Here is a 13,463-nt window from a genome sequence, read left to right as displayed (position 1 = left end):
CAAGACAAGGTGTGGCCAAAAGCTGCTGGAGGTCCCCAGCCCCCAAGCGCTCCCCCCTCAGCCCCACAGCCAGTGTAAGCCCAGAGGGAAGGCTGGGCTGCTGCAGAGGCTACAGGGTCCTCGGAGGTGGAGGCCCTCACGAGGCAGCGTTAAAGGTTCACACAAAATCCAGCTACGCAGCTCTTGTTGACCTACACCTGGAGAACAGTGCGCAGAAGCAGGGCAGGGGATGCTGAGTTCCTGATGGTGAGGAAATGGGGGGCTGGGGAGCCAAGAGTGCCAGGCAGCTTAGGGTTGCTTTAACTCAGGGCCCTGCCTATGTCCGACAGCAAACCACTATCTTGGGGAGCAGACTAGCGCAAGAGCACCCCACTGCCTGGAACAAATGCATACTGCTTAGAGGGCACCGCGTACGAGCTCAGTTCAAACCCTTCCTCTGCGCTTGGATGTCTCTGTGGCTGTCCTTCTCCACTGTAAAATGTCCACTGCTCATGCGGTGTGCTAATGAAGAAAAAGTAAGACAAAAGCAAGCATCGCCCTAGACAAAGCCCGCTTTGTGCCAGGTCAGGGCTGCTGGTCCTCGACGACCTCTGGTCCACTGCCTGGTCACCATCAAGCCAGACAAACGAGCTCCTTGCTGGCCTGCAACGATGGGAACAGGGGGGCAGGAGACAGAGGAAGAAACCGTCCTCATGATGTCCCCAAAAGGCTGGTAGGAGGCTCTGGCTCCAAGCAGCTTTCCCATGGGCATCACTCCCAGGCCTGGGCTGTCTCCACTTTCTCAGTCCAGCCATCCCCAAGACTCAGGGCCTAGAAAACTAGCTCAAATGGGTGCACCTGGCCCAGAGAAGTCCAGCAGCAAGCTCTGGATTGAGTGAGGAGCACAGATGGGAAGGAAGAAATCCCCCAAGGGACAGCTTCACCCCATCCTGTCACACACAAGCCTGACTCAGTCTTACAGAACATTTACAAATCCTTCTCCATGTTTTTCTTTTTTGAAATTGAGAGAGAGAAAGAGAGAGAGAGAGAAGCAGATACAAAAACAATGGGTGTGCCAGGGCCTTCAGCCACTATAAGCAAACTCCAGATGCATGTGCCACCAGCATGTGGTACCACATGTGCAAGGAATTGAACCTGTGTCCTTTGGCTTCATAGATAAGCACCTTAACTGCTAAGCCATCTCTTCAGCCTCCACTTTCTGTTTTTGCTGGAGGCCCTGTACTCCTGTTTTCCAACCAAGGAATGCAGCCCTCCTCACATGACCGGGGCACCCTGGCCATGCCAGGTGTCCAAGGAGAGAAGGGAAGCCCTAGGCAGGCCTGGAGCCATGCCACACCTGGAAGGGGCCAGAAGAGAGCCGAGCAGGGTGTAGGTTCCACAGTGTGCGCTGCTCTCGTCTTCACATATTCTAGAACAGGAGAGAGAAGCAAGGAGCACGGACAGAGGCGCACGAGACCCAAATCCAAACCTGCCCCTCCCAGGTTCTTAACCTGTTTCCTACCTGCAGAATGGTGGCAATAGTATTTTTTTTTTTTTTTTTTACTTTTTATTTTTTAGACAGGATCTTGTAACTCAGACCGGCTTCTAACTAGCCATATAGCAAGGATGACTCCGAAGTCCTGAGCCCCTGCCTTCACCTCCCGAGTTCCGGAATTACAGGAGTAAGTACATCAGCACTCCTGGGCTGTGTGGTGCAGGGCCTCTAACCTAGGGCTTCCTGTGGGCAAGGCAAGCAGTCTACCAATGCAGCCGCATGCCCAGGCTGCACCTACTTGACTTCTGGCACCAAGAAAGTTCTAGATGCGTGTTACTGTAGCTGAAGCGCTTTCAACAACTCACAGAACACGCACTGTGTGCCGAGTGGGAAACTGCGAGCCCAGGGGGAGAAGGGGCTGATGTAGAGCGGGCCTCTCAGATCCTCCGCAGCCCCCCCAGTCCACACGGCCGGCCCTGACGGGCCCACTCAGCCTGGCGGCTCTCTGTGCCTTGGCTCTCCCTGCCTCATCCGTGCCCATGCCGCACCCTTAGCTAGGACTGCCCACCACAGCTGGGCAGCCCCTAGGGCCGCACACTGCTTCAAAGCCTGCCAGCCCACTCTGGGGAGGCTGCCGCAGCCGGCACACCCAGAGTGGCAAGCTCTGCCTGGACCCCGGCTGTGCCTGGCAGAGACCTCGCCGCTCCCCACAGGCCGCCTCTGAGCATCAGAGGCCCACCCACCCTCTGCCCGCCTGGCCACCAGGCGGCCACAGAGCCATCTGATCTGAGCGAAACTTCAAACTTAATGACTTTCATGCTGGTTATTTAAAACGCAATGTAATTTTCTTAAACACCCTATTATTTCCTTTGATAGCTACAAAGCTTCCCCCAATCCCATAGGCATGTTTATTTTTAGGGAAAAGAGTGGTTTGCAGTTGGTCACAGAGACCATAGGGAGAGGAGCCCACAGAAGCAGGGCGTGGAGTCAGCGCTGGCAGTCGAAGGGCCCTCCTGCCGCCTGGCTCTCAACTCTACTCCACGGACCCAGGCAGGTCAGGCCCTCTCTCACCAGGACTCAGTCAGTGACCTGTCCCTCACCGGACAACAGCCCAGTCAATGTTAGGCCGATCAGGTCCCCTCCTGTGCTCCCTGACCAAGGGAGTCTGAGTGCCACTGGCTTCCCTCGGGCCTCCCACAGGCATTCCAGGCTAGGACAAACCGAGGGAGGGTCCCGGGCTCATGGCCACACCCTCACCTGGCTGTTCCAGACATTCTGCCCCAGGTAAGGCCTCCAGGCCTTGAAGCCTTGGCTCAGCAGGTCAGATCTGTGCTCAGATCAAGGGGCCTCAGGCAGTAGCTGAGCACTGGGTGGGTGGTGCGGCCCTGCCACTCGAGGCTCCCTGGCACCTCTAAAGGAGGTGGCGGCGTGGCGGTGGGTGTGCGTGCAGAGGTCAGCCAAGCCCCACCGATGTGGGGCGTCCTCTGGGAGCAGCTATTTTTAGGTCTTAAGCTTTCATGTGGCTGAATGATGTGGAGTTTACAAAGCATCAGTAATGCGTTTCAGATGGTGGCCCGGGAGGCTGGGTCTGTGCCACCAGAGTCGGGTCAGCGTTAGTCAGCGTCCCCCAGTCTAGACTCCCATCACCTGTCTCTCCCTCCTCGTGACCCATGCTGCCTGGCAGAGGCTGGCCCTGGAGCCGGCCCTGCAGTGCCCAGCAAATCCCACCTGAGGCCCCACTGGCCAGAAGCCTCTCTGAAGCCCTGCTGGGCCAGGAGTTCCCACCACTGCGCGGGACAGTGAGCGTGACGCCACGAGCCTCCCGACCACACAGGAAAGCTGCTTTGGGGGCGCATGCGTGGGGCAAGGGGCTGCTGCCACTGGCCTCCAGGACCCGCTGGGGAGGGGCAAGCTTAACCATGCTAATCCCAAGCTCATAGCCACTGTTCCCAAGACCCCAGAGCTGCCCACCCAGGCTTGGAGCCCCTGCCAGACACATGCCATTGGGAAGCAGACAGTGTGGGGCCCAGACGGCTCCCCTGCTCTCACAGAGGGTTTTAATGGGGGCGCGAGGGGTGCGGAGGAAGCTTATGTGGCAGTGTGTCTCAGTCCTCTGATCTCCAGGGAGTTCTGGCTGGGGAGTCAGGACCTCAGTGAAGCGGTGTCACCGACCAGGCTGGCTCTGGGCTCTAAAGCAGTCTGAGCACAGTCCAGGCAGGCCGTCTGCGGGGGTGCGGCAGGGCAGGAGCTGCCTCCCTGCAGGAGACGCCCAAGCTGACACTCCTCCTCCCAGCTCTGCAGGGACAGGGCCCCCATCCAGCCAGAGACGGACACCCTCCACCTCCTGGGGCCTGAGCCAGGACAGGCTCAAGTTCCAGCTGGACTGGTCACAGCAGATGGGTGTGCACACTAACTAGCAAGGACGGACCCGGCTGCTTGGGAGAGCCAGGCAGGTAGAGCTCAAGTTCAAGGCGTGCCTGTGCTACAGAGGGACTTCAGAGGCAGCTCGAGCATCTTGGTGATGATACCTTGTCTTAAAAACTACTAGACAGGGGCTGGAGATATGGCTTAGTGGTTAAGTGCTGGCCTGTGAAGCTTAAGGACCCCAGTTCAAGTCTCGATTCCCCAGGACCCATGTACGCCAGATGCACAAGGGGGCGCATGTGTCTGGAGTTCGTTTGCAGTGGCCGGAGGCCCTGGTGCGCCCATTCTCCCCGCCCCCTCTCTCTCTGCCTCCTTCTCTCTCTGTGTTGCTCTCAAATAAATAAAAACAAACAAACAAAAACTACTAGACAGGCAATTATATCTATAACCCCAGCACCTGGAGGGAGAGGCTGGTCTACTCAGCTAGTCCGAGGCCAGCTAGGGCTGCAGAGTGAGACCTTACCCATCTTAGAAGACCAAAAACAATAAAAACAAAACAAAACAAAACAGGAGGAAGCCAAGGACATGGCTAGGTGGTGGAGGCTTGTCTAGCATGAGAAGCTTAATCCAGTCCTGCTACTTAAAACCCAGAAACAAGCGACTTTACCCTACCAGACTGCAGACGCTTCTGTGCTAAGGTCGTCTAAGCGAACCGCAGAACTTTTTGTTGGGGGGGGGGACGACGAGTGGGGGAGGAGCCAGGGTCTCACTCAGGCTGGACTTGAACTCTATGCAGCTGAGAATGAACCTGAACTTCTGATTCTCCTGCATATACTTCCAAAGGGCTGCGATTACAGGCAGATGCCGCCATGCCTGGTCTATGAGGTGTTGGGGATCAAACCCTGGGCTTCCTGCCTGCTAGGCAAGCAACTCTACCAAGTGAGCCACCTTCCCAGCCACACCTTCCGCAAGGAGGGAGGCAGTTTCCTTGAGGGGAGGGCGACATTAATCTACAGCAGCTGAGAATGCTCTGGGTTCTAGAGACCACCTCGGGCTCCTGAAGCCTCGGACCCCGTTAAGAGGAACTGCTGATCGGAAGTCCTCTCTGTGCTCTAGCCGAATCACCAGTGGGCAGAGGGACAGGGCAAGTAACTTCACCCTAGGCCACGCGGCGTCCAAGTCTCTGGGCTGAAACCACTGGACAGCGGCAGAGGGGGCACTGTGGCTTTGGTCGGCCGGCACCCTCAGGTCTTCCCTGCCCAGAGTTTAACCCTCCCTTGGTCTGTTCAAATTTTTCCAATCACCCCCCCCCCCCGCCCCAGTAGTATGCACCCTGCCCCAGCTGCCAGCTCTGCCGGGCCGTAGCCCTCCACACACAACTCAGACCATCCGTGGTGGGTGCCGCCCTGCCCTCGTACGCTGCCAACGTCCCTCATGTGTCCACCGCCACTCCCAGGCTCTGGAACCAGGGCTGCCTGGGCACCATGGTCACATCCCAGGCCCGTAGTTACAGTCTACCCCCCGACTCAGCTCATGCCCCTCACAGACCCTGGCTTGGGTTTGTCAGTGACGGGATGGGCTCCTCTAGGCCTTTCTCTGTTCAGCTGTGTCCATCCGGGGACAAGATCCTCTCTGGAAGCCACAGCAGTGCCCTCATGGCCCTCATGGCCCCTCTCCTGGGCTCTATCCAGCTGAGCACAACCTTGGAACTGGGGGGTGGGGGCTTGGTGCGCGGCTCAGTGCTTTGCCAGGGCTGAGCTTGGGGCAGGAAAAAGCTGGAAAACAGAGCCGAGTGTGACTCGAGGGTCTATCAGGCGCTGCTGTGGCTGAGCTCAGCTCAAGGGCCAGTTTAGTGGACAGCACTCAAGGGGAGCTGGCTGCTTGGGGGACCCCGGGCCAAACTGAGCTGTAGAAGGCCACAAGCTGTCATGTCCTGATCACAGGATATAGCGTCTACCTAGATAGTGACTTCACACAGGATGTCTCCTTCCCCAAAGAGGGCAGGACGTTTATCCTCCCTTCTGATGAGGAAACTAAGGCCTAGAGGGGACGGGTGACTTTTCCAAGGCCATCCAGCCAGGAGCAGCAGAGCCAAGGGTAGGCAGGGGGCCTTCGACAAGTCTCTTGCCACGTGACCTTGCTATTCCCCTCTGCAGGAGTGTATGTTCAGGATCCCTGCGCTGTTGGGGGTGGGGTGCTCCTGTGACCTAATAAAACACCTGTTTCCTCCAACCCCTTGTTTGTACACAGTGGCAGGAAGCACCAGTCACAAAGTGTAAGGGGGTGTGCCTCTACGGCTTTGGGACCACAGTAGCCCCAGGAGGCTCAGAGGGACTGCCCCCGCCAGCCAGCTCCAAGGCCGCCCAGACCCAAGCTGCCTTCGCAGTTGTGCGATTTGAAACAGGCACTCCTGGGCTGTTTACACTTCAGCTCAGCCTCTCTCCTCGAAGGGGCAGGGGGAGGCTGTGGTCTCTGGAGACCCAGAGAAGAGGCCACCCTCAACCCTCCTTCCTTCGACCGCACCCACGCCCAAGGCTCAGGGCCACTGCGGGGACAGGCAGAGCCGGGCTGAGCAACGCGGTGACGGGCTGGAGGCCGGCTGGAGCTGGGGGAAGACATGGGCCCTTGCGGTCCTAGCAGCACATCCGGGCTCTTCGTCAACCTGGGAGCGTGGGTGGGGGGCAGCCTGTCTTGCAGAGGGGTTCCTGCCCCTGTGACAGGGACCAGAAGCCCAGGTCTAACCAGGGTCTGCAGGACAGGCCCCCTTAAGGTGCGTCCCTGACCCTAACTAGCAGCGACAGGACAGGAGCCGCAGTCAAGGCAGTCCCAGCTTGCGGGCGGAGAGGCCAAATGCTGCACCAACCCTTCACGATGCACAAGACTACAAAAAGCACGGCTCCCGATACCTTGAAGTGCCATCCCCGCCGAGCACAGGGGAACAAGACAAACTGTCACTCCAGCCCAGTCGCGCCGGGCCACAGAAAAACAACCTGAGCCGGGCAGGAGAGACGGCGTAGCCATCAAGCCTAAGGACCCAGGTTCGACTCACCAGAACCCACGTAAGCCAGATAAACAAGGTGGCGCGTGTGTCCAGAGTTCACCTGCAGCGGCTGGAGGCTCTGGCGCGCCCTCTCCCTCTCTCTCATTTTCTGAGTGGGAACATCCATCCCAGCAGTAAGGAAGGCGCACCCTGCAGATGGCCCCACAATGGGGTGCCCAGGCACAGCCTGGGGGCCACACCTCCCCAGGGCTCTGCAAGCCAGGGGCCGGGGTGCAGTGATGAGGGGAAAAGGTGTACCAATGGCCAGGGGGAGGTTTCTCCCACATCTTCTCACCAAGAGGCCCACGTTCCTCACGTCCTCTAAGTGGGACTCCACGGAATAAACCCGGAGGATCACGGGGCTAGCACTCCCCCCTGAAAACCTCTGGGGCAGGTCAGGCAGCAAACTCCACCCCAGGGCTCGGACACCCACATCTCTCTGGCCCGAAGTGGAACACAGCCCTGTAGATCGGAATCCCCATGGAGACTGGTGAGCCACCCCCCGGGCCCCAGGATAGCAAGGCCCACGCCGACCCGTACCCCTGGCTTAGGCCACACTGGCATCACCATGGTCACCTGCCCAACAAAGGCTCCCTGACATGACATCCAAAGTGAGTCCTGGGGCTGAGAAGATGGCTCAGTGGTTAAGCGTTTGCTTGCAAAGCCTGCTGGCCCAGGTTCAATTACCAAGCCACACATGTAAGCTGACTCCAAAAAGTGGCGCAAGTGTCTAGTGCTTGTTTGCAACAGCAAGAGACTGTGGTACAGCTATACACCCATACACATGCACACATTCAGATAAAATTAAAATAAATCAAATCATCCAGGTGTTGTGGTGCACACCTTTAATCCCAGCACTTGGGAGGCAGAGGTAGGAGGATCACTGTGAGTTCGAGGCCAGCCTGAGTACAGATTGAGTTCCAAGACAGCCTGGGTTACAGTAAGACCTTACCTCAAATAATAAATAAATGTATCATTAAAAAAATAAAATGTAGTAACCCCTGAATGAGAAAGAAAAGGCAGCATCCTCTTGAAGAGCTGGGGAAGAAAACAAGCTGAGGGAGCTGCAGCAAAGGCCTGAGGTGGGAAGACTTGCCGGGTGTAAGCGCCCCCTCCCCACCCCGCACCGAGGAGGCTGCTGGGGGCGGGGAGGGTGGCAGGAGCCCGGTGCTGGGCTGGGGGTGGACACTCCCCAGGAGCGCAGAAGGCACTGCAAGGTCTACCCTCTAACTCGGGTCCCAAGGACCCCGCTGGCTGTTCCAGAGCCTGCAGTGTAGGTTAAGGGGAGCAGAGGGACCCTGTGGGAGGCAGTTATCGCCTTCTGGGTTAAGATATAGCAGTGGTTTGGGGGGGGGTGCTCAGGGACAGTCAGGTTCCTGCCAGGCTTCCTATGACTTTCTCAAATGACAATGTGGAGGTCAGGGTGCTGCTCACTGGACCCCACACACAGCCCAGGCTGAGGCCAGCTCCACCCAGGACGCCCTCAAGCCAGACACTCCCAGGGCTAGTCCCTGCTACGGGTCATGTGGGGGCCCAAAACATGGGCCCAGCCTGATGCCACGCCCTCCTAAGTGGCTTCACCCCACCCTAGACTGGTGCCTGGTCCCCACTGATGCTCCCAGCAAGCCCCTTCTCTGGGAGTGAAGGACTGGGTACTCCCGTGCCCTCTCCTAGAATAGCTCCCTAACACAGGGCCACGAGGCTGCAACTTCCTTCCTCTGCTCCTAGAAGCCCAGACCCGTCCCTAACTCCTGCACCTGGGCTCGTTCACAGACCCTCTCCTGGACACAGAGGGGGCCCAAGCACGAGTCTGCTCTGCGGCTCCCTTTACCACCCACGCTGGAGCAGCTGCCTGGCCGGGGCCATGCCCAGGTGCCAGGATGGCTGTGGGGAGCGAGGACAGGAACATGTGACCCCTACCATGACTAAAAGCCTCAGCCTTTTATTTTTAAGAAAGAAACAGTCGAGAGCTGGGGAGAAGGCTTAGTGGTTAAGGCGCTTGCCAGAGAAGTCTAAGGACCCATGTTCAACTCCCTGGAACCCACGTAGCCAGATACACACGATGGCACAGACGTCCGGAGTTCATTTGCAGTGGCTGAGGCCCTGGTGTGGCCCATTTATTTTCTCTCTTTTTCTCTCAAATAAATAAATATTAAAAAGAAAAGAAAGGGCTGGAGAGATGGCTTAGCGGTTAAGCGCTTGCCTGTGAAGCCTAAGGACCCCGGTTCAAGGCTCGGTTCCCCAGGTCCCACGTGAGCCAGATGCACAAGGGGGCGCATGCGTCTGGAGTTCGTTTGCAGAGGCTGGAAGCCCTGGCGCGCCCATTCTCTCTCTCCCTCTATCTGTCTTTCTCCCTGTGTCTGTCGCTCTCAATAAATAAATAAATAAATAAATAAATAAATAAATAAAATGAAAAAGAAAAGAAAAAACGTTGAGATGTAATTCACATACCATAATACACCACTTTCAAGCACATGGTTCAGTGGCTTTGGTGCCGCCACCGCCACCGCCTAATTCCAGAGCACAGTCATCACCCGCAGGAGAAGCCCATGACCACCAGCAGTCACTTTCCATCCGCTTCTTCCCTCGGCCCTGGCAACCCCCACGCTGCTTCTGTCTCTAAGGATCTGTCTGTTCCGGGCACCTCATGTGAATGGCAGAGACGCTGCTTCCTTGCAGGCCACAGACTCCTCCGACTGGAGCCAACACAAGGGACCACAGAGCCGCAATGCCCTTGGCTTTTTCGCATGGAACCAGACTTACAATCCTGCACATCCAGTCACCACCTTCCCTAAGGATCCTCCCTGGGCTGTTTTCCCTCGAGGGTCTTGCAAAGGACTCCTGACCTGCTACAAGAAGCTTTCCCCGCCACTCACACGAGCCTTGAGTCGGTGACAAATGCGCTCAAACATGAGGCCAGCCGACCCTGCTTTGCAAAACTCAACTCCTCGTGTGACGTGAGCTGCTGTTACTTGCTGCGTGTTGTCGCTCCCAGGTTTGCTCCCCACAGCCACACTTGCCCAGCACCCCTCCAACACAGGTCCCTGTTTCTGTCCTTGTCGCCAGCCCCACCGAAGAGCTGAGGTCAGAGCAGGATCCCGTCCTCCACCTCTGCGTTCCCAGAAGCCAGGAGTGGGAACAAGGGCTGGAGGAGGAAGGAGGCAAGGCCAGGTGGCACACACAGCCATGCCTTTGCCACGCGTGAACGTCTGACATGTACATGGCCTGGGCCAGGTGAGGAGTGTTGGTCCTGACTGAGGAATCTCCCACTCCCCTACTGTTTTTCTTTTTCTTCCCCCAAGTTAGGGTCTCACTCTAGCCCAGGCCTGGAATTCACTATGGAGTCTCAGGGTGGCCTTGAACTCACAGCAATTCTCCTGAGTGCAGGGATTAAAGGCATGCGCCACCACGCCCGGCTCCATCCTCCTCCTTTTTCACCTGACTTCCATCCCCTCCATCCTTGGGCTGAATGAGACCCTCCCAGCTTTGGGCTTCTCCTGCCTCTGGCCAGGCTGTAAGAGGCCTTCAAACCGCGTCTTCCCTGTGCACTGCTGAGCAGCCCTGGGAGCCTTCCCCCACCGGGAAGGGTACCAAAGCGAGCCTATCTCTGGTCCATGCCATGTCTGCTGGTGGTTTCAAAGTGGTTGCTTATGTCAAATGGCCCCAAATCCAGGGATTTACACCTTACAGGGGATCAAGAACACATTTCTGTTGAGCGTGCAGGTCTGTGGGATCAGGTGGCAATGTAAGCCATGCCCTCTCCCAGACTCCCAGGAAGGGACAAGCCTCACACACCAGGCCGCCCCAGAGCAGAAAGCCAGGTAGACAGACACAGGTGGGAAAGCAGGTTCACAGGGCTACAAGGCCAGGCCTATCCACGGAGTTCCTGCACCCCACGCACGCTTCTGGGGAACGGGCTGCAGGAAACAGTTCTCAGAACTACCTTCCTCACTCCTACCCTGAAACAGCCTCACCACCAACCTCACCTCCTCTGGGTGTGCGCCCTGCACCCAATACCACCCCACAAAACCGGCATGCTTTTCCTGCACCCTCACCCCCACTCAGGACAGTCTGGAATCTTCACAGTTATTTTTCTGAAGTGCGGCTCTATGTTGTGACAAAGCATGCCAAAAGGTCTCCTCACACTTTACCTGCACCAACAGGCAAAAAGGTCTTGCTCACGGTGGTCACCGGCTCGTCTCAAAGTGTGTCTTACTAATCACTGGGTCGGCCCCTTACAACATCCCTGGCTCGCTGCACATCTCTCAAACCCCCCTGAAGTGTGTGAGAGCTCTCCTGCTCTGAACTCATGCGACGCAGGTTCAGCAAGGGTGGGACGTATGTCAGGAAGGACACCATCAAGTGGTAACCGTATGACCAGGACAGCTAGGAAATCCAAGCGGCTCAGCTCTCCAAGTCTGGACTCCCTTGCTTCTGGCGAAAAAGCTAACGGCAGAGTCATCAACACTAACCACATCACATCACGCGCCTGAGGAGCATGGTCTTAGTTCAGAAGTTTCCAGAAGACCCCACATTAGCATCACCTAACACCAGGACAGGGCCTGCACCTGCTTTGTAAGCAGGCTGGGGAGCCAGAGGCCAACAGCCAGAGGGCAGGGGGTGAGCCCAGGAGCCCCTCCCTCCTTCAGCAGACCCCACTGGTGCGCAGAGGAAAACAAGAACCGTAGCTTTTTGCTGTACTACATCCTTCCAGGCAGAAGACTCTCTTTGTTTTTTTCCAGGTAGGGTCTCGCTCTAGCCCAGGCTGGCCTCAAACTCATGGCGATCCTCCTGCCTTTGCTTCCCCATGCGGGCGTTGGGATTAAAGGCTGAGAAGACATTTCTCACCCAAGCCTCGGTGCACCGTCAAGGCGGTGGCCAGCCCCTGGCAGCTGGGGTCACTTACCAGTGGCGGCTGCGGCTGGGGGTGCTGCCCCGCTCCCGAAGCAGGCGGGTACTGCATGAGCAGATTGAAGGCAGAGTAGACCGTCTCTTTGTACATGCCGCTGGTACACGCCGGGGCCTTCAGGCCTGGAAAAACCACAGCTGGGTCAGACACCAGCCCATGCAGCTGCCTGCTAGGGCTGGAGGCTGGTCTGCTCGGGAGGAAAAAATAAAGAACTGCTGAGGGGTCCCCTTCACGTCTGTGACTTGATAGGGAACAGGTTGTTGGGTCTGCAAGTGCCAAGTTTGGGGGGGGGGCTCAAGAACCCAGCATCCAGGGCTCCTAGGTGGCCCCTCCTGCCAGGGAACCTTAGCCAAAGCTTGCTCCGCCGGGCAGGGGATTAATCGGTCACCTGCGCAGAAGGGGAGGCAGGGATGGCGGGGGTCTGTTTACTCCTATAAAGGTCAGGGCACCGGAAGTGACTCGAGCTCGGAGGCGCCCGGGAAGCCCGCCCCCCACGCCCCCCACCCCTGGTTCTGCCGCCTGCTGGAGCTTCGAGCTGCGGTCGCCAGGGGCGGCCGCTGGGCTCTCTTTCCCACCGGGGACCGGGCACCACTCACCGTCTTCCAGGGACTCGGGAAGTTTGTCCGGAAAAAGTCTCTGCGAAGTGTGCTCGCGGCCCATAGCCTGCAGGGAGAGGCAGAGGGGCCGTGAGGGTCCCCGGGGACGAGGCTCCCAGGGATGGGGACGCCCCCCGCGCCCCGCGGGGCCGCGCTCACCTCGCCCTCGCCGGGGCCGTGGAGCCGGGCGCCGGGCCCCGCGCCCCCCGCGCCGCCGGCCGCGCCCTCCGACTCGTTCACGAGCGACGACTTGAGCTCGGCCAGGTCCCGCTCGGGGCCCGCGGCGCTGTCGCGGCTCTTGTCGTCCTGCTCCTCGCCCTCGTCCTGGAAGGCCAGCAGCTCGTCGGGCGCGCCCAGGTCGTCGCCGCCGCCGCCGTCGCCGGAGTCCTGCTGCGGCATGGTGCGCTCCGCCCGCCGGAGGGGGCGCCGGGAGCGCGGGGCGCGGAGCCGGCGAGCCCCGGGGTGGGCACCTCCGAGCCCGGAGCGCGGGCGGCGGGCGGCGGCGGCGGCGGCGGGCGGGCGAGGGCGCGGGCGCCGGGCACAGCCTCTCCCGAGCTGGCGGGTCGGGACATCAAAGGCGCCGCCGGCCCCGGGCCGGGGGGCGGGGCGGGCACCCCGGGGCGGGCGGGGCCGAGCGGCGGGCCACGCCCCTTCTCCCGGGAGAGACCCGGACGCGCCCACTGGGCACGGTCTTAAAGGGCTCGCTCTCCTCGAGCGAACCCCCAGCCTCGCCGGGCCTCGGAAAGCCTCCGAGAGGCGAAGGAAACCCCGCTGTCTTGGTTACCGGGTGCTTCCCGGCCGACCCGCGTTTCCCCGCCAGCTGCGGAGAACAGGGTCCCCGAGGCCCGAGGGACCTGCAGGGGACTTGGACCCGAGCCAGGACCGGGGCGCCCTGTGCTTCGCCTGGAAGCTTCCTGGGGCTTGGGGCTTCTGGAGAGCGGACTGGGGCTCCCAGGAACCGGCAGGGCCAGGGTTCCTCAAAGCCCCTTCTCTCGGTCCTGTTCTCTCTCCATCCCTGTGCCAACCGGGGTCCTCCCAGCCACGCCCCACGTGGGACATCCATTAAGCGCCCGCGGCACG

At 59.2% G+C, this 13,463-nt stretch overlaps 1 protein-coding gene across 1 annotated transcript in view; it reads right to left on the bottom strand.

Annotated features, from left to right (window-relative positions):
- Positions 1-12,782, bottom strand: part of Tcf7 (transcription factor 7) — a 29,490-nt gene extending 16,708 nt beyond the window's left edge. Inside the window, 3 exon segments of the mRNA XM_045153348.1 lie at positions 11,785-11,909; positions 12,384-12,450; positions 12,543-12,782. Of these exon segments, the coding sequence (XP_045009283.1) occupies positions 11,785-11,909; positions 12,384-12,450; positions 12,543-12,782 (432 nt within the window).
- Positions 12,783-13,463: the final 681 nt, after the last annotated feature.

Source organism: Jaculus jaculus, chromosome 6 (assembly GCF_020740685.1).
Source record: "Jaculus jaculus isolate mJacJac1 chromosome 6, mJacJac1.mat.Y.cur, whole genome shotgun sequence".
NCBI classification, from domain to species: domain Eukaryota; kingdom Metazoa; phylum Chordata; class Mammalia; order Rodentia; family Dipodidae; genus Jaculus; species Jaculus jaculus.
This window is presented reverse-complemented; position numbering and strand designations above follow the sequence as displayed.